This window comes from Capricornis sumatraensis, chromosome 12 (genome assembly GCF_032405125.1).
Source record: "Capricornis sumatraensis isolate serow.1 chromosome 12, serow.2, whole genome shotgun sequence".
In the NCBI taxonomy this organism is placed as follows: domain Eukaryota; kingdom Metazoa; phylum Chordata; class Mammalia; order Artiodactyla; family Bovidae; genus Capricornis; species Capricornis sumatraensis.
The window spans coordinates 85,236,937-85,261,719 of record NC_091080.1 but is presented as its reverse complement, the minus strand read 5'-3'; the positions used below and the strand labels follow the sequence as shown (position 1 = coordinate 85,261,719).

The following is a 24,783-nucleotide window of genomic DNA, read 5'->3' as shown; positions in this document are numbered from 1 at the left end:
GGCTGCTTGCTGGTCGGGGGAGGGTGGAAGCTGAGCGGCTCCAGGTCTATCAGGAGGGAACCTCACCTTGCGGGTATGGGGAGGTGCTCTCCAAACCACAGGCAAATTATTAAGTTCCTGAAAACACACTTCTTAGTGTAAGTTGGAGTGGAAAACAGGTGCTCCCCGGAGCTCCAGTTCCTCAACCCAGGCTTTATCTAGTAACCGAATCATGGTCAAATAACCCCGGCCCCAGCTTTTAAGCAAATTCATTTTGTGGTGTCTGCAGTGAAAAACCAGGTCTAACAAGAAAATTTCTCCCTAGAAAGTTCAAAAGAAAGAGATAAAAATCACACCAGACATAAAAAGGATCGGGAAGAAAACTATGAGATGGACAATTAAAAGGAACATAGCGGAACTGTGTTAAAAATGAACATGCAGCTCTCAACAGGGAACCTGAATCAGGAGGGGAACGGTGGTGAGGCAGGGGCTGCCGGGTGGGGTGGTTGCTAGGGGAGGAGTGGGCCCGTCATGGTTTGGGGGGAGAGATGCTTTTTAACCAGACTTGGTTAACGGAAACATCCTGCCAGTGGGCGTGCCCATTCCTGCCCAGCACTCATGCTGCTCAGTGCCCCGGGCAGCAAAGAGCCCTTTCGGCGGACACACTGCACTCAGACGGTCACACAATGCACCGTCTTGCTGGTATCAGTTGGTTTAGCATCTGTGTCCCCTCATAGAGCTTAAATCCCCGTGCTTCTTCCCGAGGCCTCCAGACATACCAGCGGTTTTATGCATCCCGCATGCCTGTAAGACTCAGGGGTCTGGGGGTCCCCTCACAAGACGAGTGCTTCCGGTTTCCTTATTTTTTTCAGTTGTGTCTTCAGAGGCTCCTCTCTCGTTCCTCGTAAAGCAGGCTCAGCTCTGGTCTCCCTCCCTGCATCATTCTTCCCAGAACAAGAATTGTGTATACGTCCAGCTAATGCTCTGCTCGCGGTTTTCATGTCAACCGTGGGCCCGCGCAGTCATCACAGACTGAAGGATAAACAATGAAGCTTCACCATCAATTATTTTACATCAGTTATCTTAACATCCTGAAGCACTGGCCTTATACGGCACCTCGGCCCTGGCTAAGTAAGATGGCCAACACATTTGTCCAAATACAAGGATCTCTTCTCATTCAGAGTTTTATACCTTCTGCCCCAAGGGTCTGCAACGTTAAGCTGTGTCTTCATTTCCACAGTGTGGCAGTGAGAGCTAAGGCTGAAATGCCTAACCCTAAGCCGGAGGGAGGGACACGTCAATGGTTCAAAAGTGACAGAAATGCTGAATTGCAGAGATGATGATGCATCTCTGAAAACAAAGATGTTTAAAAAAAACTAGGGGGAAAAAAAGCCCACGAGAAATACAGTATTTAGGTGGAACCAGGGCTGTAATTCAAACTTGTTTTCCTTTCCTAAATTCTTCGTGGAGCACACAATTGACAAAGCAGCGGTTTGAAGCCAGGCGAAACACATTCCCCTCTACTTCAGCACCAGGCCCTGCAAAACCAAACCAACAGAAACTGTCCATGGAACGGCGCGAGAGACACACAGGATGAAAGCCTGTCGCCGTCCTCCTGGAAGTGCAGGCCTGCTGAAGAAGGCGAAATGGAGAGACAGCAGTCCAAGCGCCTGGCACAGCGGCCGGCACCGGGCAGGCGTTAGCGTAATACTGAGACAACTCCATCAGCACAGTCTCAAGGTAGCCGTCAATCAGAACGCATCATTTAATCCAACAGCACTCGGAGGACTTTCTCCGACAGCCCGCGTGACAGCGTATCTACAACTCTATTTATATCGGCTCCGGGTTGTGTTTACAATGCTTGTTGTAATTAGAAAAGACGCAACAGGCAGCAATATTACTGAGATCTCCATTTTGCGGTATTGCCCTGGAAAGTGTGATCTTGCTTCACAGAGTCATGCTAAATGACAAAAGGCTATTTTCTTCAATCTCCCGGCTCAGACAGCACTTCATTTGCAGCTATCTATAATTAGATTAATGGTGTAGTGCAGTACAAAGCAGGCCCACTTCACATCAGATAGCATATGAATTAAGACAAACACTTATTTCAATTCCAGGCAGAGAAAGCAATGACTGGGGTATTTAGCATACCCTTTATGGTGGAATGAGATGTTAATTGTGTACCATTACCTCTAAACTGCTTGCTTGTTGTATAAATCACTGTGCTAATTGATGCAGAGATAGAAATGTAGCCACAGGCAAGAAAGCAAAGGAATGAGGGCTGAAGATGGTGGATAAAGGATTATCGACTAAAACCATATGGAGATGAGGCTCCTTTGAAACCTTTCCTTTCTGCCCAGGAGCAGGATTTCTTACAAGTACAGAAAAACTGTTGTATCAGGAAAGAAAATTTAATTTTTTGCGTTTCTTTTTAAAAACACAAATATCTTTTGAAAGTTCCTAGCCACCAGAAATCCAACTAAGAGGCAGGTGGAATTAATCTGAAGTACCCGTATAACAATACGGAAGGTGTGAAGTTTTCAGATAGTCAGAGCTCCCTGTCTGGGTTTCTGGCTCCCAGGTTTACTAAGCGATACCTGGAGGGGATGTTCCTGACATGCCCACAGGACAGAAATAAAATTTTCCCAACACCTGAGGCTGTTCTTGTCTTGTGAAGAACGGACTCACTGGAAAAGACCCTGATGCTGGGAAAGACTGAAGGCGGGAGGAGAAGGGGATGACAGAGGATGAGATGGTTGGATGGTATCGCCAACTTGATGGACAGGAGTTTGAGCAAGCTCTGGGAGTTGGTGATGGGAAGGGAAGCTGGGCTGCAATCCATGGTGTCGCTAAGAGTCAGGCATGACTGAGCAACTGAACTGAACTCCAGGAACAGAGGCTGTTCTTACAGAGGAAAACACAAAATGAGCTTGGGCTGGCTTAGGTATGTGAGAAGACGTTAACGATGTCGAAATGTCTACTTGGGGCGTGAAGCTAACAGAAGAGGACCATTATCACCTGCCACTGGACTAACGGTGACTCCACCAAAACCCTCAGATGCGACTCCTCTGGTTCATGATTTTACACCAAGAGGAAGGAACGAGAAAGGAGATAATTTTTTCCTTTTTTTTTTCTTTCTAAAACTAGCAAAAAATAATAAACACAAGCACATGGTAATTTAAAATGCTGCTCTTCCTTGTTAAAATGTCCCATTCAGCACCCAACAGCTCTTATGGGGTAAAATGAGCGTCTCACAAATACAGACATCAAATGCTACACTCGTGATTACAGATCCGCAGATAAATGTGCTCCTTGGAAGCTCATAAATCAAGTCTGTGCACTCCGTGTATGTGTTCACAATTTTTTTAAGTGGCAAAGCAACACTAAGGTGCAAATTACTGCTGTGCACTTTTTCACAAATTCAGCAGTTTGGTAATTAGCACTGTTACAACAAAACTTTATACAGAGAACAAACAAAGGGGGTCAGTTAGTAGTTCAAATTCTCATCTGCAGAGTAACAGTTAATACATCCACCTAATGGTACCCCACTCCAGTACTCCTGCCTGGAAAATCCCATGGGCGGGGGAGCCTGGTAGGCTGCAGTCCATGGAGTCGCTAAGAGTCAGGCACGACTGAGCGACTTCACTTTCCCTTTTCACTTTCATGCATTGGAGAAGGAAATGGCAACCCACTCCAGTGCTCTTGCCTGGAGAATCCCAGGGACGGCGGAACCTGGTGGGCTGCCGCCTATGGGGTCGCACAGAGTCGGACACGACTGAAGCGACTTAGCAGTAGCAGCAGCAGTGCAAATACACATTTAAGAAATGCTGTATATGGTTTAGCCTTGTGAAACACGAAAGGCCCTAGAAATACAAAGAAATGCCAGCAAAATAAACAGTGTGAACTGCCCTGAAATATCCGCCTCCCAACTGTGCGGCAAGGTCACAGAAATGGAAATGCACTGAAGGAAAGATCTGGAAGCTGGGTGAGTGCTCGCTCCTGACCATTACTCACTTGTTTACACCATTTAAACTGGAGCAGCATGGCCCCCAGCACAACCCCAACATACCACCCCCCACCTTGTGGGACCAACAATGCTGGTGTTAACACAGAAAATATATGGTTTCTGATACTGCGTCCTCAGTTCCTTTAATTGAAAAAGGCAGTTAAACACAAAGTAAATCATTCCGTTAGGTGAGTTGTTTAAGGACATGCAACTGACAATGCTGATATGCCGCGGTGACATAAAGCATCACTTTCAACATGTCCGGCTATGTTTATGGATCAACCTCTCCTCGAGGTTTCTTTGTTTAGCTGCTAAGTCAGTTCTTGAACTTCAGTGTGCCACAAGGAGCCTTGACGGCAGTGAGCAACACTGTCATTAAGGGCAGTTTTTGAGGGAAGAATCACAGGAATAGAAAGGGAGGAACATGCCTACAGAACAAAGCAGAAAGGCCCCGAATCTACTTCAACAACTCACCTTTCAAAATTCTGGCCAAAGGGGGGAGTTTCCAGAAAGGAAGAACTTAAGGCCAATGCCAAAACCTCCGATAAAAGGGATTAGTTAAGTCTGGGTATATCTCCAGCTATTTCCTAAAACACAACATTCTCTGGAGAAGAAAATATGGGGCTGTCTTTCAACTATGCAAAAACTGAACCTAACATTTTCTTATTGAGTTTTGTAATCAGATACACAAGGGTCCTTCCAATTCTACTCTAATATCCTAAGATAAATAACTTTCCTCTTTTTTTTTTCTTTTTTTTACCGAATTGCTGAGAATTAAATAGAAATATTTAATTAATTTAATGTTTAAATTAATTAAACATTAAATCCAGCACTTAATGATAGGATTTATTTCCTCGGGCTCCACTGAGGTTACTTTCCTTGTGATTTGAAACACTGGTGTCTTGATACGGATCCGAAAATGATGGCGGGGGGGTGGGGGAGGGGGGCTCTGTATACGGAGCCAGCCACACTTTGGGTCTGCAGGGAAGGCGAGCTTGGAGAGCAAGTCATCAGTGGGTTCCTGGAGGGCTCTGTTAATCGGGCAACCTCCTGGGAGCTGGGCGCCGTGGGACACTGTGTACAGGTGGGCCCCCATAAAGGGGCCCAGCCTCTGTGTCACCCAGGTGCCCACAAGCTGTCTAACATATGCCACAAAGGCAATTTGCTGGAATAAGTGGCACTTTCCCATCCACAAAGGCAAGTCCATTGACAATGCGCTGTACGGAACTCACAAAATAGAACATATGCGTTCTGTTTGATCAGGAGCCTCCGTGATACATTGTGGCTATAATGAGTCATTTCTTTCCTTGCTGCACAAGAAAAATATTATAGATCTTTGAAAGCCTTGTGCTCAATTATGTAACAATACCAGCCAACATCTGTTAACAGTACAGGCGGTTTCCATTCTGTATCCTGAATTGTTTTATGTAATTACGAGTTTATAAGGTATTTGGTAAACCAGTAAGAAGGTACCTTTTGAAAAGCACTATATAATTTGGGGTACAATGAAAAACGTTCTCTTGAAAATCTATAATTAGGGCAGCATCAGCTTACAGAAAAGTACAGGGAATGTTATAAAAACACAGTTATGTAAGTAAGCGTGCAGGTAGGGAAGTGTACCATTTTGCTAGGTCCCCGCCCATCTTCTCACCTCCTGTTCTCTGTGAACCGCTCTTTGCTCATCTCAAGTTAAAGTAAAATGGCCTCCAGGGAGCGGAATAAGCGGACTCTGGGGAGCTGGGCCTTCCCGTGCAAGTTCTCCAGCGCTGAGAGGGAGCACCAGAGGCCTGGGGCGGTGCCAACGCCAGGGGCTCTTCAACAATGCTTTGACTTCACAGGGATTTTTTTTTTTTAATAGCTGGATTCTTTTCTTTTTATTTTATTTCTGCGTTTTGGCCAGGCCACGCGGCACATGGGATCTCAGTTCCCAGACAAGGGGTGGACCCCACGCCACTGGAAGAGCAGAGTCTTAGCTGCTGGACCCCCAAGGAAGTCCCTTTACAGGGCTTTTTTAAAAATGATAAAATAGTTTTGCTATAATGCATTCACTGGAGAAACTCACTGTCTAACACACCAAAATGCTGGCTCATATGGGTTAGAGATTTAGAAACTCAAACATGAAGAGACAAAGCAAACACATGATGGTAACACGGCATAGCCAACCACTGACCAAGAAGATCAGAGCAGAAAACGATGAGAGAGACTACAGCACGCCTCCCCCGAAGACGCCGCTGTGGCATAAGCATGGCTGCCTGATGAGAGCAATGAGCCTTCCATCTTCCACTTGCTGTCTAAACGCTGGGCATAAACGTCCCCTGGAAAAGTGTCTGTCTTCCACACCAGGAAAGGAACCACCCCACAGACAACTCCTATCACCTGCGTGGAACTCTTCTCTGCATAATAAACCTTTCTAAACTGCTTTCTCCAAGTCATACATTTCCTAGTTACCTGCTCACAGCTCACCCAGCCCAGAAGCCCCCAAACTCCTTTGTCTAATCCCTTCTCCACACTGTACTGCCCTCTGTTAAGATGGCATATAGCCCCAGATTCTCACTGCCTCAAGTCACATCCCTTTGTGAATTCCCATGTAGAAGTAATATAATCTGCGTCTTCTCTCTTGTTAGTTTAGTCTACAATGCTCTAGACACTATATAGGAAGACAGAAAAGAAAGCCTCCTTTCCCTCCACAACCCAACAACCACTGGTCTAAATGACTGGGCATGAATTCCATCAGGGGTCACAGCAGTGGCTAAGCCATTTTATAGACTAGAATTCTGACGTATCTTAGGAAGGAAGTTTAACCAGAGCTACTACATGGATTTCTCACACACTACATAGTGTGTATTACACAGAAAACACATTACTGAAGGCAGATGAGACCTGTAAAGCCACGTGGCCAATCTCAGGAACAGGACACATGGCTGGCATGTTGGAAATGGTGAAAGCGTAAAACACAAGGCTTTGAAGCCAAATGACCTCAGTCTGCCATCACTTTTGGGGCAAGTGGCCTAACTTCTCAGAACAAATTTCTTCATTTTTAAACATCAGGATTTTAATTAAATGAATAAATGAACAAGGATTTGTAACTAAGAAGTGCCTGACAGCAACTATTCACCGAACAGTATTTCCTGTCTCTGTCTCAAACATCTCAGATTTTTCAATAGACAGTAGCGGATTTATTTTTATTGCATATGGTAAAACATCTTGGATTCAGTTCCGTTCAGTCGCTCAGTCGTGTTCGACTCTTTGCGACCCCATGAATCGCAGCACTCCAGGCCTCCCTGTCTATCACCAACTCCCGGAGTTTACTCAAACTCATGTCCATAGAGTTGGTGATGCCATCCAACCATCTCATCCTCTGTCATCCCCTTTTCCTCCTGCCCCCAATCCCTCCCAGCATCAGGGTCTTTTCCAATGAGTCAACTCTTCACATGAGGTGGCCAAAGTATTGGAGTTTCAGCCTCAGCATCAGTCCTTCCAACGAACACCCAAGATTGGTCTCCTTTAGTATGGACTGGTTGGATCTCCTTGCAGTCCAAGGGACTCTCAAGAGTCTTCTCCAGCACCATGGTTTGGATTAGCAATGCCTAATTGTCTAGTTCTAGCTGTGGTTCTAAATCTTAGATTCCTTATCTATAAACTGTGGCTCATAATAGTACCTACTTCAAAAAGTTGTGAGAAACCACCAATGGATCACCGAAGAAATCAGAAAGGAAATTTTAAAAATCCCTAGAGTCAAATGAAAACGAAAACACGATGATTCAAAACCTGTGGGATGGAGCAACAGCAGTTCTAAGAGGGAAGTTTATAGCAATACAAGGTAACCTAGGGAAACAAGAAGAATCTCAAACAACTCAACCTTACACCTAGAGGAGCGAGAGAAAGAAGAGTAAAGAAACCCAAGATGGTGGAAGGAGAGAAGTCAGAAAGACCAGAGCAGAAATAAACAAAATGCAGACTGAAAACCAAGAAAAAAAGATCAATAAAACTAGAATCTGGTTCTCTGGAAAGATAGGTAAAATGGATGAACCTTTAGCCAGACTCAAGAAAAAAGGGAGAGGGTCCAAATCACCTCTCCCCACTCGAGCAGGGAGGGAGGATGGTGTGTGATTTACAACCCACCTGAGACTCTCTTGGGCTTCCCTGGTGGCTCAGATGGTAAAGCGTCTGCCTGCAATGCGGGTGACCCAGGTTCGATCCCTGGGTTGGGAAGATCCCCTGGAGAAGGAAATGACAACCCACTCTAGTACTCTTGCCTGGAAAATTCCATGGATGGAAGAGCCTGGTAGGTTACAGCCCACGAGGTCGCAAAGAGTCAGACACCACTGAGTGACTTCCCTTTCTTTCCAAATCAATAAAATCAGAAATGAAAAACAACAACAAAAAAAGTTACAACCAATCCCTCAAGACAGAAAGGACCATAACAGGATGAACAACGACATGCCAATAAAATGGACAACCTAGAGGAAATGGACAAATTGGTAGAAGGATAAGACTGAACCAGGAAATAAGAACAGATCAATCGCAAGCAATGAAACTGAAGCACAATGTAAAAACTCCCCAAAGTACAGGACCAGATGGTTTCACAGGAGAATCCCGGCAAACATTCAGAGCAGAGTTAACATCTACCCGCCTCAAACTCTTCCAAAAGGCTGCTGTGAGGACTCGGTGAATTCTTTCATGAGGAACGCGCAGACACGGTCAATGCCGTATTCATATTTAGTAGCCATCACTGCTGCTCTTTTGCTTTTTTATTATCATTAATACATGTCTGCAGATAGAAGAAAATTAAGTAAAAGGGGAATCACCCACTTCTTTCTCATGCTCTGCTCAGAGTATTTCTGGGCACCCAATGTGCGGGCATTGCCCCACACAGAGCACTTCTCCACCTCTCTCTGAACGTCAGCTGGGAGTCCCACAGCTCCGTGCAGGTCCGACGCTGTGGTCCCACAGGTTACGGGCTTCATCTCCCAGGACTGTCCTCCATGTCAGATGGCAACCACAAGTCCAATCCTGTCACCCACAGAAAGTCCTCGTTTCTCCAGGTGTGTCCCTCCCAGCACCCCACCTGCTCACCAAGCTGGAAGCTCTCTAACTCCCCCAGCTGAGAGAGAGAGAGAGAGAGAGAGAGAGAGAGAGAGAGAGAGGTGTGTGTGTGTGTGTGTGTGTGTGTGTGTGTGTGTGTGTGTGTGTTCGGGGCTTAAAGTTTCCATCCGTCAATCACCTGGCTGGTTCCCTGGGAACCAGACTCAATCTCAGGGGCTTCCTAAAAGTTATCTCATTAAGTTCTGGTGCGGTTGAGAGGGACTTGTTATAAATAAAGACACTCCTCATCACTCATTTCACTCAGTAAAATTCCAAGGGTTTTAGGAGTTCTGTGCCAGAAACAGGACAAAGACCAAACATACAATTTCTTTTTTACTATAAATCACAATATCTCAAGTCAAAATTCAGATGCCAGAATTCTTGGGCTCCTCCCTGGGAAGACACTGGAGGCTCTCTGGGTAGGTCTTCTACAATTAGTGAAAACACAGTGGCTCAGACGGTAAAGAATCAATCCGCCTGCAGACCCTGCTTCGATCCCTGAGTCAGGAAGATCCCCTGGAGAAGGGAATGGCTACCCACACCAGTATTCTTGCCTGGGGAATCCCATGGACCTAGAGGAGCCTGGTGGCTAGAGTCCATGGGGTCACAAAGAGTTAGACATGACCGAGTGACCTGCACTCACTAAGGATCTGAATCTCTCTCAAAGAGCACACATCATACAAACATGGAGCTTACTAATCCCTCACAGAAATTCACTCGGCATTTCTTCTGATAAAATTGTTCGGCCTAATAATTTGGGCTTCCGCTCAATTCTCCTGAGGTCTCTCCAGACTGGAAACGTTGCCCTGCCTGTGCTGATCCGACTACCACAGTCTCTCCCTAGACTTTGGGTTTTTGGTTTTTTTCGGCCACGCCTCAAGGCTTATGGGATTATTTCCCTGACTGGGGATCAAACCAGGGTGCTCAGCAGGGACAGCTTGGAGTTCTAAGCACTGGACTTTCAGGAAATTCCCAGGTCTGTGTTTCTGAATTCTGGCAGGAGAATTCATATTTGAGGAACTTGAGATTTACTAGAAAAAGAGAACTGGGGACTGAGTGAAACCTGAAAGCTCTAATAAAATTTAAGATGTATTTTATGGACTTAACAACAGTTACAGGCTGGCTGCACAAGTCCTACAATGTAAGAGGTGTGCAGAACAGGCTAACAATCCACACCCCCCAACAACCTCCAGGCCCACTCCCCAGATGTCCTGGTAACAGTTTGCTTAAAAATCTTCTCACATACATCTATAAAAATATAAACATACACATCTATATTTATAAATGCTTTTCCACTGGGTAAAACACAACGATGTCAGTGTATTTAAAAAGAAGGAAATCCATGACATTTTTGCCATTTGCCATCCTTAACTCACTCTATATAAACCTCTTTGTTTTTACTCTTTCTGGATGTTTTTTCTAATTTCTTTCTTTTTAATTGGAGGATAACTGCTTTACAGTACTGTATCGGTTTCTGCGTTGCGTCAACACGAATCAGCCACAGGCACACATGCGTCCCCTCCATCCTGAGCCTCCCTCCCACCGCAGCCCATCCCTCCAGGCTGTCCCTGAGTCCCCTCCATCCTGAGCCTCCCTCCCACCACAGCCCACCCCTCCAGGCTGTCCCCGAGTCCCCTCCGTCCTGAGCCTCCCTCCCACCACAGCCCACCCCTCCAGGCTGTCCCCAAGTACCCTCCGTCCTGAGCCTCCCTCCCACCACTGCCCACCCCTCCAGGCTGTCCCTGAGTCCCCTCCGTCCTAAGCCTCCTTCCCGCCGCATTTGCACCCCTCCAGGCTGTCCCTGAGTCCCCTCCATCCTAAGCCTCCCTCCCACCACACTGCACCCCTCCAGGCTGTCGTGGAGCACAGGCTGAGCCCCCCGGGGCAGACAGCAAAACCCCCTGGCTCCCTGTCTTCCACTTGGTAACGCAAGCTGTCTCCATGCTACTCTCTCCACTCGTCCCCTCCTCTCCTTCCCCTATTGTGCCCACAAGACTCTTCCCTACGCCTGAATCTCCACTGCTGCCCCTGCAACAGGTTCATCAGTACATGAAGGATGTTTAAGATGGAAAGAACTTTAGGTCACTTCTTCCTTTTACATGCTTAGTTCAGCTGAAGCAGGGGGAAACTCCCAACCCCCTTCCATAACACACAAACTCTGCCCTTGACATCTCCAGTGTCTCCAAGTACCCCCACCTGGCCCCGCCAGCCCCTCTTACCCGGGGCTCAGCTCCCCTGTCCCCGAGAATGATAAGCCCAGATGTAAATACGACCTGAAGGCCCCAGGGAAGCTCCCCCTTGGTTTCTCGAACCTTCCCAAGGCTGCAGGGACAAATCACAGACTCGGCCACCTGCTCTACCTCCCTCTCGTTTTCTCAGATTTGTTCCTTTTTCTCTAATTCCCCAACAGCGTGACTGGTTATCTGTATATGACAGACAACTCTGCCTGGTTGCAACGACTCCATGATAATTTCGTGGAAGCCTCTATCCGTCACCCACATACCAGTGCATATTATCTGAAATGCTAATATTCATACCGATCAACATAAAACTCTCCTAAATTTACAAACTGTCACCACTCAGCTGATTTAGACTCTGGAGGGCCAGAAATGCCAAAAGTAACCACCGAAAGCTTGAGTCACAGAAGTTGAGATCTCTTCCCTAAGGACCAATTTCTAAGTGGCAGCTGTGTAATCGAATTGAAAAGGGCACACTTAACTTTTACCATTACTGTTAAATGACGCTACACAGTAGCTGTGAAGTAACACTAGAAATATTTCACTTGTGTCTATAATCGGGACACCAGGAGTACTGAATCTCAGCTATTCCTTACTGACCTGCGATTCTTTGCTCTGGGTTGCAAACACTAGAAAGAGTGAGTCCTGAGAAGACGGGATGGGATGCTTGCCATCAAGCAGCCTTACTCCCTGGCATCTATCTAACCTGCCCTGAATCAGGCTCTAGGCCTCTGGTACACAGGCTTAGAAATCAGAGTTCCTCTATTAGCTTAGAATGGATCAGTCAGTCATTCTCAACTGGACTGATTCCCTGCCAAGCTCATAAGAAACTGAGGCGTAAACTACCTTATGAATTTAGAATCAGAAATATAAAGGGAGCCAGCACACCACCTAACTGCAGTGTGAGAACCTAAACTACGGTCAGTGGTCGTTCGATTAATATGGAAGGGGCAGCAGCTCATCGAAGGCAGTGTTCTCCACTAAGATAGCAGGAGCAGTGGTTCTCAAGTAAGAAGCGTCCAAACTCATCTGGAGGACCTGTTAAAACCCAGCGTGCTGGGCCCCACCTCCAGAGTTTCTGACTCTGGGCTGGGGCTTACATTTCTAAAGAGTTCCCAGGAATCACACTTGGAGAAGCATCGACACAAGGCAGCCTTCTCCGCTATAGGAGCAGGCTTTCTGATGGGACTATCTTAGACCCTTAGGGCTACTGTAACAGAATACTACAGATTTGTGGTTCATTAACAATAGACGATGACTTCTCACTGTTCTGGAGGCTGCGAATCCAAGATCAAGGCACGGGCAGATGTGAGGTTCTGGTGAGACCCACTTCCTGGTCCACAGATGGCCATCTTTCTGCTGTGTCTTTATATGGTAGAAGGGGCAAGGGATCCCTTTGGGGTCCCGTTTATAAGGGCACTGATCCCATTCATGTTCTTTGCTGTTAGCTGTTTAGTCAATAAATCATGTCTGACTCTGTGACCCCATGGACTGTAGCCCGTCAGGCTCCTCTGCCCATGGGATTTCCCAGGCAAGAGTACTGGAGTGGGTTGCCATTTCCTTCTCTAGGGGATCTTCCTGACCCAGGGACTGAACCCATGTTCCCACATTGGCAGGTGGATTCTTTACCGCTGAGCCAGTCAATTCCAAAAGGCTCCAGTTCCAAACACCATCACATTGGGAATTAGGTTTCAATGCATGGACTCTGGCAGGGAGACAAAGCTCTGTTTATAGCAGGGATCAGCTCATGTCCCCTGGTGGCTCAGTTGGTAAAGAATCTGCCTGCAGTGCAAGAAACCTGGGTTCAGTCCATGGGTTGGTAAGATTCCCCTGAAGGAGGGCATTGCAACCCACTCCAGTATTCTTGCCTGGAGAATGCCCATGGACAGAGGAGCCGGTGGGCTACAGTCCCCAGGGTTGCAAAGAGTTGGACACGACTGAGTGACTAACACTTTAGCTCATGTCCGCTGAGAAGCTTTCCTTTCCCAAGACTCAGCTGAACATAACACGGCTTCTCCGATTCTTGCTCTAGCTAGAAAAATCTTCTGAGTAACTCTTTCTTCGTATAGATAATTCCTGACAAACCTGGGACATTATGAGTATCTGCTCTCTGCTCTGCTAAGTCACGTCAGTCGTGTCTGACTCTGCGCGACCCCACAGACAGCAGCCCGTCAGGCTCCCCCGTCCCTGGAATTCTCCAGGCAAGAACACTGGAGTGGGCTGCCATTTCCTTCTCCAATGCATGAAAGTGAAAAGTGAAAGTGAAGTCGCTCAGTCATGTCAGACTCTTAGCAACCCCATGGACTGCAGCCCACCAGGCTCCTCCGTCCATGGGATTTTTCCAGGCAAGAGCACTGGTGCTGGTAAAACTGGGGTTCAGGGTCTAACTGAGTGTGGCTTATGATTATTACCTCACTCCTCACCCCCTAAAAGGAGGAGGCCATTGCTCGCCCTTTTTTGGCTGCACCTTGCGGCTTCGCAGGATCTTTGTTTCGCTCATCAGGGACTGAACCTGGGCCTCCTGCAGGGGAAACACAGTGTCCTAAGCACTGGATTCCTAGGGAACTCCCAAATATTGCCTGTCTTACAGAATTCTTTTCTGTGGAAATAAAAACTGGGAGGCCTATTTTAAGATCTGAATGAGGTAGTAGGTGTGAATCGTCTGGCACAGTTTCTACCAATAAATGCTATACTTGCCCTCACCACAACCTGGTGTCAGTAGACTGGCTTTGCTCTGTGGTTGGGGGAGTGGACCTGAGTTCAGTTCAGTAATAAAAATAAACCTGCTGGTACCTGGTCTTGGACTTCCAGGCTCCCGAATCGTGAGGGAATACACTGCTGCTATTTAAGCCATCCAGTCTGTGGTCCTTTGTTGCCATAGTCTGAACTGACTCATACTCTACTCACGGAAGGAATGCCTTTAATGTGCCTTTTGCATGTGTTCAGTCCTGTCCATTTGATGTTTTGAACTTTTGCAAGTGGTATGCTGTCTACAGTCACCCTCCTATTAATCTTCTTTGACCTCACTGCTTCTGTCCCTAGTTGGACCATATACATTATTATTGTAAGGGTGCGATTAGGAAATGAAGCATCCACAAGCAACCTTCAGAGGCTGGAGAATAGCCCTGGGCTCAAAGTGTTCTCTGGAGAGGGAATACTCTCTGTGTTCTCTGTTGTAAATTAGTATCTGTTTTAGATGGACTGAAGCCAGGCGTAACTGCCCGATATCTGAGAAATTGGGGGAGTGTTCATTTAATCTCTTGGTTTATTAAAAAACAATGGGGAGGCTAAAAAGTCCTAGCAAAGTTGGCAAGGTAACTTCCAATGGAATGCATATGTTATGAAACAAACTGAGTATAAAACCCTTGAAAATAAACTTTAATATTAAAAAAAAATTATAAAATACCCAAAGGAAAATTCTAGTCTCAACAAATGACAATACTGTACTGCTAGACCACCACCGCCTTTGGTCTAGCATCTGCAAGAGAGGACAATACACTGAACCAGTGTGGCTTTTAACTTTCAGCCTTTCTACAACCTTACTAGAATACACAGTCTGGCTACCCCATTTGTTTTCAAACTAATCACCTCAATCTGAAAAAAAGGTCCCCTTAGGAGGAAATGGATTGAACTAGAATTATTTCAGATCTTTTGGACAGAACTCCATTCTTGCCAAATTTCTTAATTCCGTTCATTTCACAGGTGATTTGAGACCTACAGTGTTCTGAAGATGGGTTTCAAGCACTGCCTATCTTATCTGTTATTCATCCCCCTCGAATGACTGAGGCATGAGTTCAATGAATATTGCTTCGAAACTCTTTATTAGAGACTTTTAACTTGGGGACAATCAAACCCTAACACCTCTAGTAAAGTCTCAGGCCATCTGTGAATCAGAAATGTTCAAAATACCTTTTTTCTCCCCTGGCTTCTTCTGTGTTGTTTTGAAAATCATATTCTGTGAAGGGAAAAAAAAAATTTTTTATGTGAAATATAGGTGAAATTTGTTTACATCAGGAAGTTATGGCCAGGGTCACACGAGCTTTGGTCTTGTCTCTGTCCCTCACTGTGATGGATCAGAGTGCTTCTCTGTGGCACAGGGCTCGGCAGTGAAGTGTGGATGTGGGGGCACCCGTCCCCCTGGGGGGCACTGGCCACCACACTCTGCCAGGAGCAGGCACAGCATGAAAAGCTGGACCCTACTTTACCAAAATGTCACTAGTCCCAACGTGAAGGTCTGTCTTAAGGCATCCTGCCGGCTTGCCTATCATCCTGCCAAATAAAAGAGGTCACCCAGTACTGGAAAGATGAGGCTGAAGCCATGTGGCCTGGAAACAGTGATGCGTGAGCCAGGAAAATAAAAAAGAGGTACAGCAGTTTCTCTGTCAAACACTAGAAGTCACCAACATCAGAACAAATATTTCACTAATATCTTATATATCCCATTGAACAGCAGATAGAAAAGCCCTTTATTTTGGCCCAACATCCCCATGGGACAACGACTATCTCCCAGGGCAATAAGCTCTGGTATCTCCAGTATGCCAACACTGATGCTAACAAAGGGAAAAATCTTATTTTCCAAGCCTCTTTTGGGAACAATGGAGGCTACTAATATTTGAGAACTGGTGATGCAGTTCGAAGATGAACAACGGAAGCAAACCCAGTGTACTCTGTGCAGACTGTACACCTGGGATTTCTACCTGGGACCAGTGGAGGCCGCCCCCATCACCCCAAAGCATGGTTTTCCACAGGGCGTGAAGTGACAGCAATCATTCTGCCCACAGTGCCGATGGCAGCCTTGCTGGCTGCCATCGCCGAGTTCTTAGAACCAGAGAACTGAGTCAACGCCTTGTCAAAAGGTTTCAAATGTTCTATTTATGGGGGCAAAATACAATACTTTTCTCTACTATGGAGAAGTATGCTAACATAAATTGAGTTTAAGTTGAGTCTTTAAACTATTTCCATCCCTGAAATATCACTGTGAAACAGTTCAACAGGGAGGAGTTAATTTTCAAACATACCTAAAGAATACATTTGGAAATAGAATATCATTCAGCTGTGAAAAGGAGATCCGACCAGTCCATCCTAAAGGAAATCAGTCTTGGGTGTTCATTGGAAGGACTGATGCTGAAGCTGAAACTTCAATATTTTGGCCACCTGATGCGAAGACCTGACTCATTTGAAAAGACCCTTATGTTGGGAAAAATTGAAGGCAGGAGGAGAAGGGGATGACAAAGGATGAGATGGTGGGATGGCATCATCAACTCAATGGACATGAGTTTGGGTAAACTCTAGGAGTTGGTGATGGACAAGGAGGCCTGGTGTGCTGCGGTTCATGGGGTCGCAAAGAGTTGGACATGACTGAGCAACTGAGCTGAACTGAATAGGAATGGAGTGCTGATATACCGCATGACAGGTGAACTAGAAAGAATACTAGGATATGGGAAAGAAACAACACAACAAGTCACATATTATATGCTTCCCTTACATAGGGCCTGTAGAATGGGGAAATCCAGAGACAGAAAGCAGACCAGTGGTTATCAGAGTCTGGGCTTCCCTGGTGGCTCAGAGGGTAAAGAATCTGCCTGCGATGCAGGAGACCCAGGTTCGATCCCTGGGTCGGGAAGATCCCCTGGAGAAGGAAATGGCAACCCACTCTAGTATTCTAACCTGGGAAATCCCATGGACAGTGGAGCCTGGCAGGCTACAGTCCATGGAGTTGCAAAGAGTCAGACACAACTGAGTGACTAACACTTTTCTTCTTTCTATCAGAGTCTAGGGAGAGAGGAAAATGAGGAATGATTGCTTAGAGGGTACAGGACACTCTTTTAGGGTAATGAAAATGTGCTGGGAATAGACAGAGATGACATCATTGTTCATGTGCTAAATATCACAGAATAGTACATTTTAAAACGGTTAATTTTATGTTATGTGAATTTTAACTCAGTATTTTAAAAAGAATATATTTGGCCACATGAATTGTGTACAGCTTTTCTTTTAAGGCTCTCTAGTTATGAGTACAGATGCTGCTGATTGGTGGCTGGCCTGTTCTCTTTTTTGCGTCTTCTCTGACAGACGGTAAAAACCCCCACAAGCTAGAGATCATAGTCTGGTACACAGAAGACACTCAATTCTGTAAAGGAAAAAAGAAAAGACTCTATAATCCTTTTGGCCGAGCTATACATGACTCCATGCAGGCAGGAGGCAAAAAGCACTAACTAGGAAAAGTTTTAGCACCAAAGAAAGAGATTCCACTAACCTCAAACCCAATGGAGAAATTTAAGGGGTCCTCGAGACCTCAAGGAATTCATCTGAGACATCGCTGAAATTTAGACAGAGGTTCATACTCTTTTTCTTGCCGACAGAATCACTAATGTTCAACTTGCAGAGATGACCTCGTTGATCGGGGAACAAGACAAAGTGTCTTGGCATGAATTTAATTTGAACACTCTTGGCAAGTCAGCTTGTTGACCGGAGTCTGGAAAAGTCTGGGCCACTCTGACTGTATCTGCTACCTCATGCCTAGGTAAGGCAGTGCATTTTGCCACTAAAATTAAAAAATTGAATTGACTGAGTGTCAGAGAAGAGGTTACCCACTCCAGTGTTCTTGCCTGAAGAATCCTAGGGACAGGGGAGCCTGGTGGCTGCTGTCTATGAGGTTGCACAGAGTTGGACACGACTGAAGTGACTTAGCAGCAGCAGCAGCAGCAGAGAAGAGGTTACCATTCCACAATTTTAACTACTTATTCAAGCTAAAGAATAGCAGGCTTTTCAACATAAACTTCTAAGCTAAAATCAGGTCTTTTGTTTCATTTGCACAATTTTTCATCTTTCTATTTTCATTAATTTTGACATTCAAAAAAGGAAAGAAAAAAGGGACAACTCTTTGCAAAGATAATACTTCTCTTCTATGAAAAGAAACGCTGGAGAAAGGATAGGCTACCCACGCCAGTATTCTTGGAATTCCCTTGTGGCTCAGCTGGTAAAGAATCCGCCTGCAATGTGGGAGACTGGGGTTCGGTCCCTGGGTTGGGAAGATCCCCTGGAGAAGGGAATGGCTCCCCACTCCAGTGTTCTGGCCTGGAGAAGTCCATGGACTGTACATTCTATGGGGTAGCAAAGAGTCGGACACAACTGAGCGACTTGTACTTTCACCATGAAAACAACACCATCTTTCAGTACAATAAATAGAAATTGTGTATCCTAATGATACAACCTCTGTGACTACCAAATACTGTGATTCCTCTCCTGCCCTCAATGTCCCACTTCTCTGCTGTTTTTGGCTCTATGTGAATTAGGGGAGGGACAGCTATGAAATTCTGAGGCAAAGAGATCCCACAAATCCTGACAAAGAGCACAGCCTCTGCCTCCAGCTTCCCATGAGCCCTCAGTTTCCCTCCTGGGAATTCTGCGATTTGAGAATTCAAACCGAGGACTCAAGCTGCCGACCCTTGCAGATTCCCGAATACACTATGCAGCTTCATGGCTCCATGACTGTGTTTGTGGTAATACACCCTTCTAGAATATTCTCCCCACTTTCCTTGGCTCACCTGACCCATAATCCTTCCTTAAGTCTTAGTCAAGGTGTCATCAACTCAGGAGCCTTCCCCAAATTCCACATACAGGCTCCGAGAGCACCCTGGCTATCTGCCTGTCTTACCTACCATATTATGTTGAAGTAACCGGGATAGGGGTCTATCTCCTTTACCAGATAAATAGAAAAAGGAAAGCAGTAACTTTACAAAAGTGGAGAAACCAGACGCCACCTTACGCAAGTCACCAGCGCAATGGCAGCAGTGATGGGGAAAGCAGAAACCCGACCCTCCTCATGATACAATGCTCTGAAAAGGACGCAGTATCTCCCCTGTGCTACCTCTGCCCCAAACGGGCAACTCAGTGTGACGATGGGGGAACGCCAGACAAATTCCAATTTAGGGACATCTGACAAAATAAATGCTCCGTCTTTAAAAATGTAAAGGTCATCAAAGACAAAGAAAGACTGAGGAACTCTTCTAGGCTAAGGAGATGAAAGGACATGAAAACTAAATGCAGTGTGCTTCTGAATTGGATTCTGAAGCAGGAAATTAAAAATATTTTTTTTCTCTTGCTATGAAAGACATTAGTAGGAAAACTAGAAAAATTTGAAAGGCTTGTAGGTCAGCTAATCATACTTTTTCAATGTCAGTTTCCTGCCCTGTGATTATAAAAGGTCATAGCCATCTTCTCATTAGAAAATACACACTTAAGTATTGTTAGCAACTTACTGAAATGGTTCAGAGAAAAACAATCATATAGACAGTGTAAGAGAACACAATAAAGCAATCACAGTAGAATGTTAGCATTTGAGAAACTGATGAAATTATATGAACATTCTTTCTACTACATTTTGCAACTCTCCCTAACTCTTAAATTATATCAAGGTAAGCTGAAAACACTTTACAGTACAAAAACCTAAAGAAAACTTTCCTTTTAGCTGAGAAGAATAAAACACGGGATTAGAAAAGTACTTGCTATTAATACATTCAGGGTTGATGAGAAAATCTGCAGTAATTACTTTTAAAGTGAAATCAGTGGTTATACAGAGTGCTAATTGGAAGTTGGCACAATTCCAGGTCACTGACACTATCTCCCAAATTAACCCAACAAACTGGACAGCAGAGCAGTAAAAGACAGTTTCTTTATAGTGTAATCATGAATGAGAAGCCAGAACACCACAAAAAAAAAATGCTGCGCTATCCACCTACTTTACAAATAAATATTTTTCTCACAGGCTTTACAAAGTAAAAAACCCATCTCTGCTTTAAAGGCAAACCATCCTACAATTACCCGATAAAATATAAGGGACAATGCGTTGCACCACGATTACAACTCGTATACCTTCTGGATGCTCTCTGCCAGCAGCGGTACCAACTCTACGGGGCTGGTCATTGCAGAAAGTTACCACAAGATGAGCTGTACTAGCTACTGGGCTGTGAAACAGAAGAGTAAGGTGTCGTGTCTGCCGACTGCAGGTTCACCCTGACGTTTGGGGTGATGTACCTACAGAGGTAAGTCGTGGGACCAGGGAGGGATGTGGGTGGGAACTGCCAGGAATCACAAGGGAGCACTCTGCAAATACCCCATGAAGGGAAAGGAATCCATTCATTGGCCCAGCCCCAGAAGACAGACTTCAACCCAACACGAGGAAACGATTTCCAGTGGAGCTCCCCACAACAGAATGGGTGGCCTTGTGAACCAGGGAGCCTTTCACCTCTGAATATATTCAAATATACCTGAGATCTCCTCTCCAAGTACTCCAAGGATAGAGATCCTTATGTCACGTAGGTTGGATCTAGAAACACTGAAGGTCAGATTTCTCAGGCTGGCCTCTACCCACCAGATGTCATAGCACCCCTCTCCCCACGGTGTGGTAGTCAAGACTGTCTCCAGACATTGCCACATGTCCCCAGGGTAAAAGTGTCCCTGGCCGAGGCACCCCTTAGAGCAAACTGCTCTGGGTCTGTGTGTTAAGAAAATGAAATATTACAGAATTTCAGAGGAAAGAGCCTATGGGAATCAGACGAAGACTTACATAGAGAAGATAGGACTTGCGGTAAGCCTTGCAGTAAAAGAATTCTGCTGCAGGGCAGAGGTAGCAGTGAGCTTTCCTGGACAGGGGTGCTACGATTCAGGTGTGGAAGAGCCAGGAGAGAAGAGCCTGTCCTGGGATCATCAGGAGGCCAGCTGATCAAGCAGAAACGTTCAACAGTAGGTCAGGCTAGAAGTGTCTGTAATGTTGCTGTTTTTCAGTCGCTCAGTTGTGTCCAACTCGGCAGGCTTCCCTGTCCTTCACTATCTCCAGGAGTTTGCTCAAACTTGTGTTCACTGAGTCGGTGATGCCATCCAACCATCTCATCCTCTGTCGTCCCCTTCTCCTTCTGCCCTCAATCTTTCCTAGGATCAGGGTCTTTTCCAATAACTTGGTTCCTCACATCAGGTGGCCAAAGTAGTGGAGTTTCAGCTTCAGCATCAATCCTTTCAATGAATATTCAGTGTTGATTTCCTTTAGGACTGACTGGTTTGATCTCCTTGCAGTCCAAGAGATTCTCAAGAGTCTTTTCCAGCACTGCAGCTCAAAAGCATCAATGCTGTAATGCACAGAAGGAATTTCGAATCTAGAGTCAAGGTTGCCTAGGTTGGCATCTTGAGCTATCCACCTCTCAGGAAAGTTCATGTTGAATGCCATCCTGAGAGAGACAATGTTCTGGGAGAAGGATGGGGTGCTGGAGAGTCAAGCTTGGCATCATATTACCTACTCCTCTCTCAGAAACCTTTCCTGTTTGCTTTCTTATCTGCCACTGCTCTCTACAGCTGGATGACTCAGCACTGACTCTCATCCTAAAGTCTACTTTGATTCCAAACTCCCTAACTATCCCTTAGGATTTGGGAGGGACATGCACACACTGCTGTATTTAAAATGGAGAACCAACAGAGACCTACCCTACAGCACAGGGAACTCTGCTCAATGCTACATGGCAGCCTGGATGGGAGGGGATGGCAGCCTGGATGGGAGGGGATGGCAGCCTGGATGGGAGGGGATGGCAGCCTGGATGGGAGGGGAGTGTGGGGGAGAAACGGATCTGGCTGAGTCGCTTTGCTATGCACCTGAAACTATGACAGTATTGCTAATTGGCTATACTCCAATATAAAATAGAGCCGTTTTTAAAAATGGGAGGAAAAAAAATAAAGTCTACTTTAAAGAGAAACTGAAAGCCACCAAGTGGGGGGTAGAGGGCTGGAGAGGAGGAGAACAACAGTTGCCAAGTGCAAGACTGAAAGGTATCACATTTCCTAAAAGAGGGAAGAATGTTAACATCCTGTGATACTCAAGCCACACTCATGCCAAGAAGGCTGGGGTCTGCACAGGTGTGGATGACCACTTCTTCAGTCTTTATTTGGGCTGGGACCACAAGGGGGCTTTCTCAAGTCACCCTGGGAGTGTGAGACCCCTGGGGTCAGGGTCCTGAAACCACGCCCACAAGGTTCACAGAGACCGAAGGCTCACAGGGACTCTTGAGCTTGTCTTGCAGAGTAGTAGACAGCCGTACAGCTTCTTAAAACCCCTCTGCTTGTAAACTGCCTTTGCTGGAAACACTTGCTTTATTTTTTCTTTTTCCCTCCTCTCTTTGATCACATACCTTCCCAGCTTCAGGAAGCCCAGTTGTTCTACAAGAACCTGGATTCACCTCACCTCTCCCCATGCCTAAGACCACCCTGCTTACCCCATAAATATCCTACCTCTTCGCATTTGGGACTTTCTAGCTGGCGCTAGTGGTAAAGAACCCTCCTGCCAATGCAGGAGACATAAGAGACGTGGGTTTGATCTCTGGGTTGGGAAGATCCCTTGGAGGAGGGAAAGGCCACCCACTCCAGTAGTCTTGCCTGTGAATCCCATGAAGAGAGGAGCCTGGAGGGCTACAGCCCCTGGGGTCACCAGGGAAGTGGATCTGAGACTTCTTCTCCCATCTTCTCGCTTGGCTGCCTTGTGAATCAACTCTTTCTGGGCTGCCAACCTGGGCGTCTCAGCATTTGGCTTGCTGTGTGTCAGGTAAACCCACCTGCCTCGATAACAACGTCTGTAAGGGTGGTGAATTTGATCAAGGCGAGCGTTAGCCTTAAGAACCCAGTTCCCCTCTTGGTCTGTGGCTCAAATGTACTGAGAAAGGCTCCGTTCAGAGGAGCTGATGGGATCCTGAAGGTTCTAAAAGGGCCATTTCTAGTCGACCGCCTCTGGACAGGTGCTGGTTGGCAGTGCGGCAGGGCTGGTACCCACCCTGTATCCAGCCACGCTTGAGGCCTCTCGACATCCCAAAAGGCCGACTGGGCCCCCCCACCGCAGTCAGAAGTTCAAGGGGGCCGTCCTAAGGCCACTTCCGTTGTGCCCTCTGCCACATGGGCCAACAGACACCCTTCTGCCGCCGACTCCACTGTTCTTTGCAGCCTAGAAAAAGGACAGTCAACTGGAGCAGTTACCGAGGAGCAGCAAATGGGTGCCTTTTCATTAAGAAACATATCAGACCACCACCTCTCCAAGCAAATGAACCGAACCTCTTCTTCAGTGATTCTTCTCCTGCGTTCCGAAAAGCTTCTGAAACGGGACCTCCGGCTGACCTCTGCTGGGTTCTTCGATGGCTGCTACTTCCGCATCTCTCTGGCATCATCTACACCTTCCACTTTGTCTTTTGGGGGGGGGGGATGGAAAGCCGCCGGACTCACCTTTACGCGGACTCATAGTCACTAAAACAATTTTATTAAAAAAAAATACAGGAAAAGATACCAAAATATTTACATTTGGAGGTGATTTAAAATAAAAAGCATTACAAATGCAAATAAGTTTGTACAAATGGAGAGCTTTCAATCCCGGCCTCCCCGCTGAGCCAGCCCATAAACAGCAGCACCTTCTGCCAAGCATCTCGCATTAAATGGAGGTGCTTTCTCGAGGGCTAAGAAAAAGTTATTAAGAGTGTGAGCTCTGGCCATTATTTCACAATTCAGTTAACCTCTATCCCGAGGGCAACATTTTGCAGCTGTCTGCAGTTAGTCAGTACTTTCCTTTCAGTCTTTTTTTTAATTCTTTTTAAATTTTTCTTCTATTTAGGTAAATTATCCTTTACATTTTTGCCTGTGACTGGAGGCATGAGAACAAAGTTTGGCTCTGCTTCTTGTTGCTGTGAATAGCTGTCTGCTTTTTAAAGGGCAGAGATGGCAACAGCTGAGTCACATGATGTTAATTCATTCCGATTACAAGTTACAAAATGATGGACAGATATGGTGTGTGCACATAAAACCGGCCTCCATGCCATGTCGAAGGTGATGGCAAACATCACTTTTCAGATGGAATTTAGTGGTTATAATGACAATTCAGTCTCATGATGTACATTTCCTTGCCCTAGAACCAGCAATATTTGCTCACCAAGAATACAAAACAGACCCATCACAAGAGTGGCAATTTTTTCAAATTGTCTGAGATCGTATATCAAAATAGGATCCCCTGACCAGCATTATCAGTGAGAACTTGTTGGAGAGACAGATTTGCGGGCCTCACCCTACCTATAAAGAACCAGGGATTCTCAGGTGGGCCCAGCTGTCCAAGCTCTAACAAGCTCTCCAAGTGATTCTGTTGTACACGAGCCCAGGTTTGTAGTGACTCAGAGGGTCTGGCCCCTAACAGCCTAGGCTCTCTCTGTCTCACTTCCACACCAGTAAAACTGAGATAATGAGAGTAACCCATCTTACAGCAGTGCTCCAAGGAGTAAAGCAGTTAATAACTATAAAATGTTTACAGCGATTGCCTGGCGCTGGCGCTGGGATCAGGAATTAGCGGCAAACGGGCAGAATAGAACTTTGGGTGATGGAAATCTAAAAACTAGGTTGTGGTGACGGCTACACAATTCTACAAATTTACTACAATTCATTAACTTGTAACTCACAGGTGTAAAT

General features: G+C 45.9%; 1 protein-coding gene and 1 non-coding gene across 9 annotated transcripts in view; one reads left to right on the top strand and one right to left on the bottom strand.

Annotated features, from left to right (window-relative positions):
• The window catches only part of PCCA (propionyl-CoA carboxylase subunit alpha), a 378,400-nt gene that overhangs the window by 18,009 nt on the left and 335,608 nt on the right, over positions 1–24,783 (bottom strand). Inside the window, exon 22 of one of the 8 annotated variants that reach the window (XM_068984257.1) lies at positions 15,217–15,262. The exons of the other annotated variants lie outside the window; for them this stretch is intronic. Coding sequence (XP_068840358.1) covers positions 15,217–15,262 — 46 coding nt within the window. The remainder of the gene's footprint in view (positions 1–15,216; positions 15,263–24,783) is intronic. 8 annotated transcript variants of the gene reach the window in all.
• On the top strand, positions 8,126–8,197 carry TRNAC-GCA (transfer RNA cysteine (anticodon GCA)). The gene has a single exon. It is a non-coding gene; the product is annotated as a tRNA-Cys (tRNA).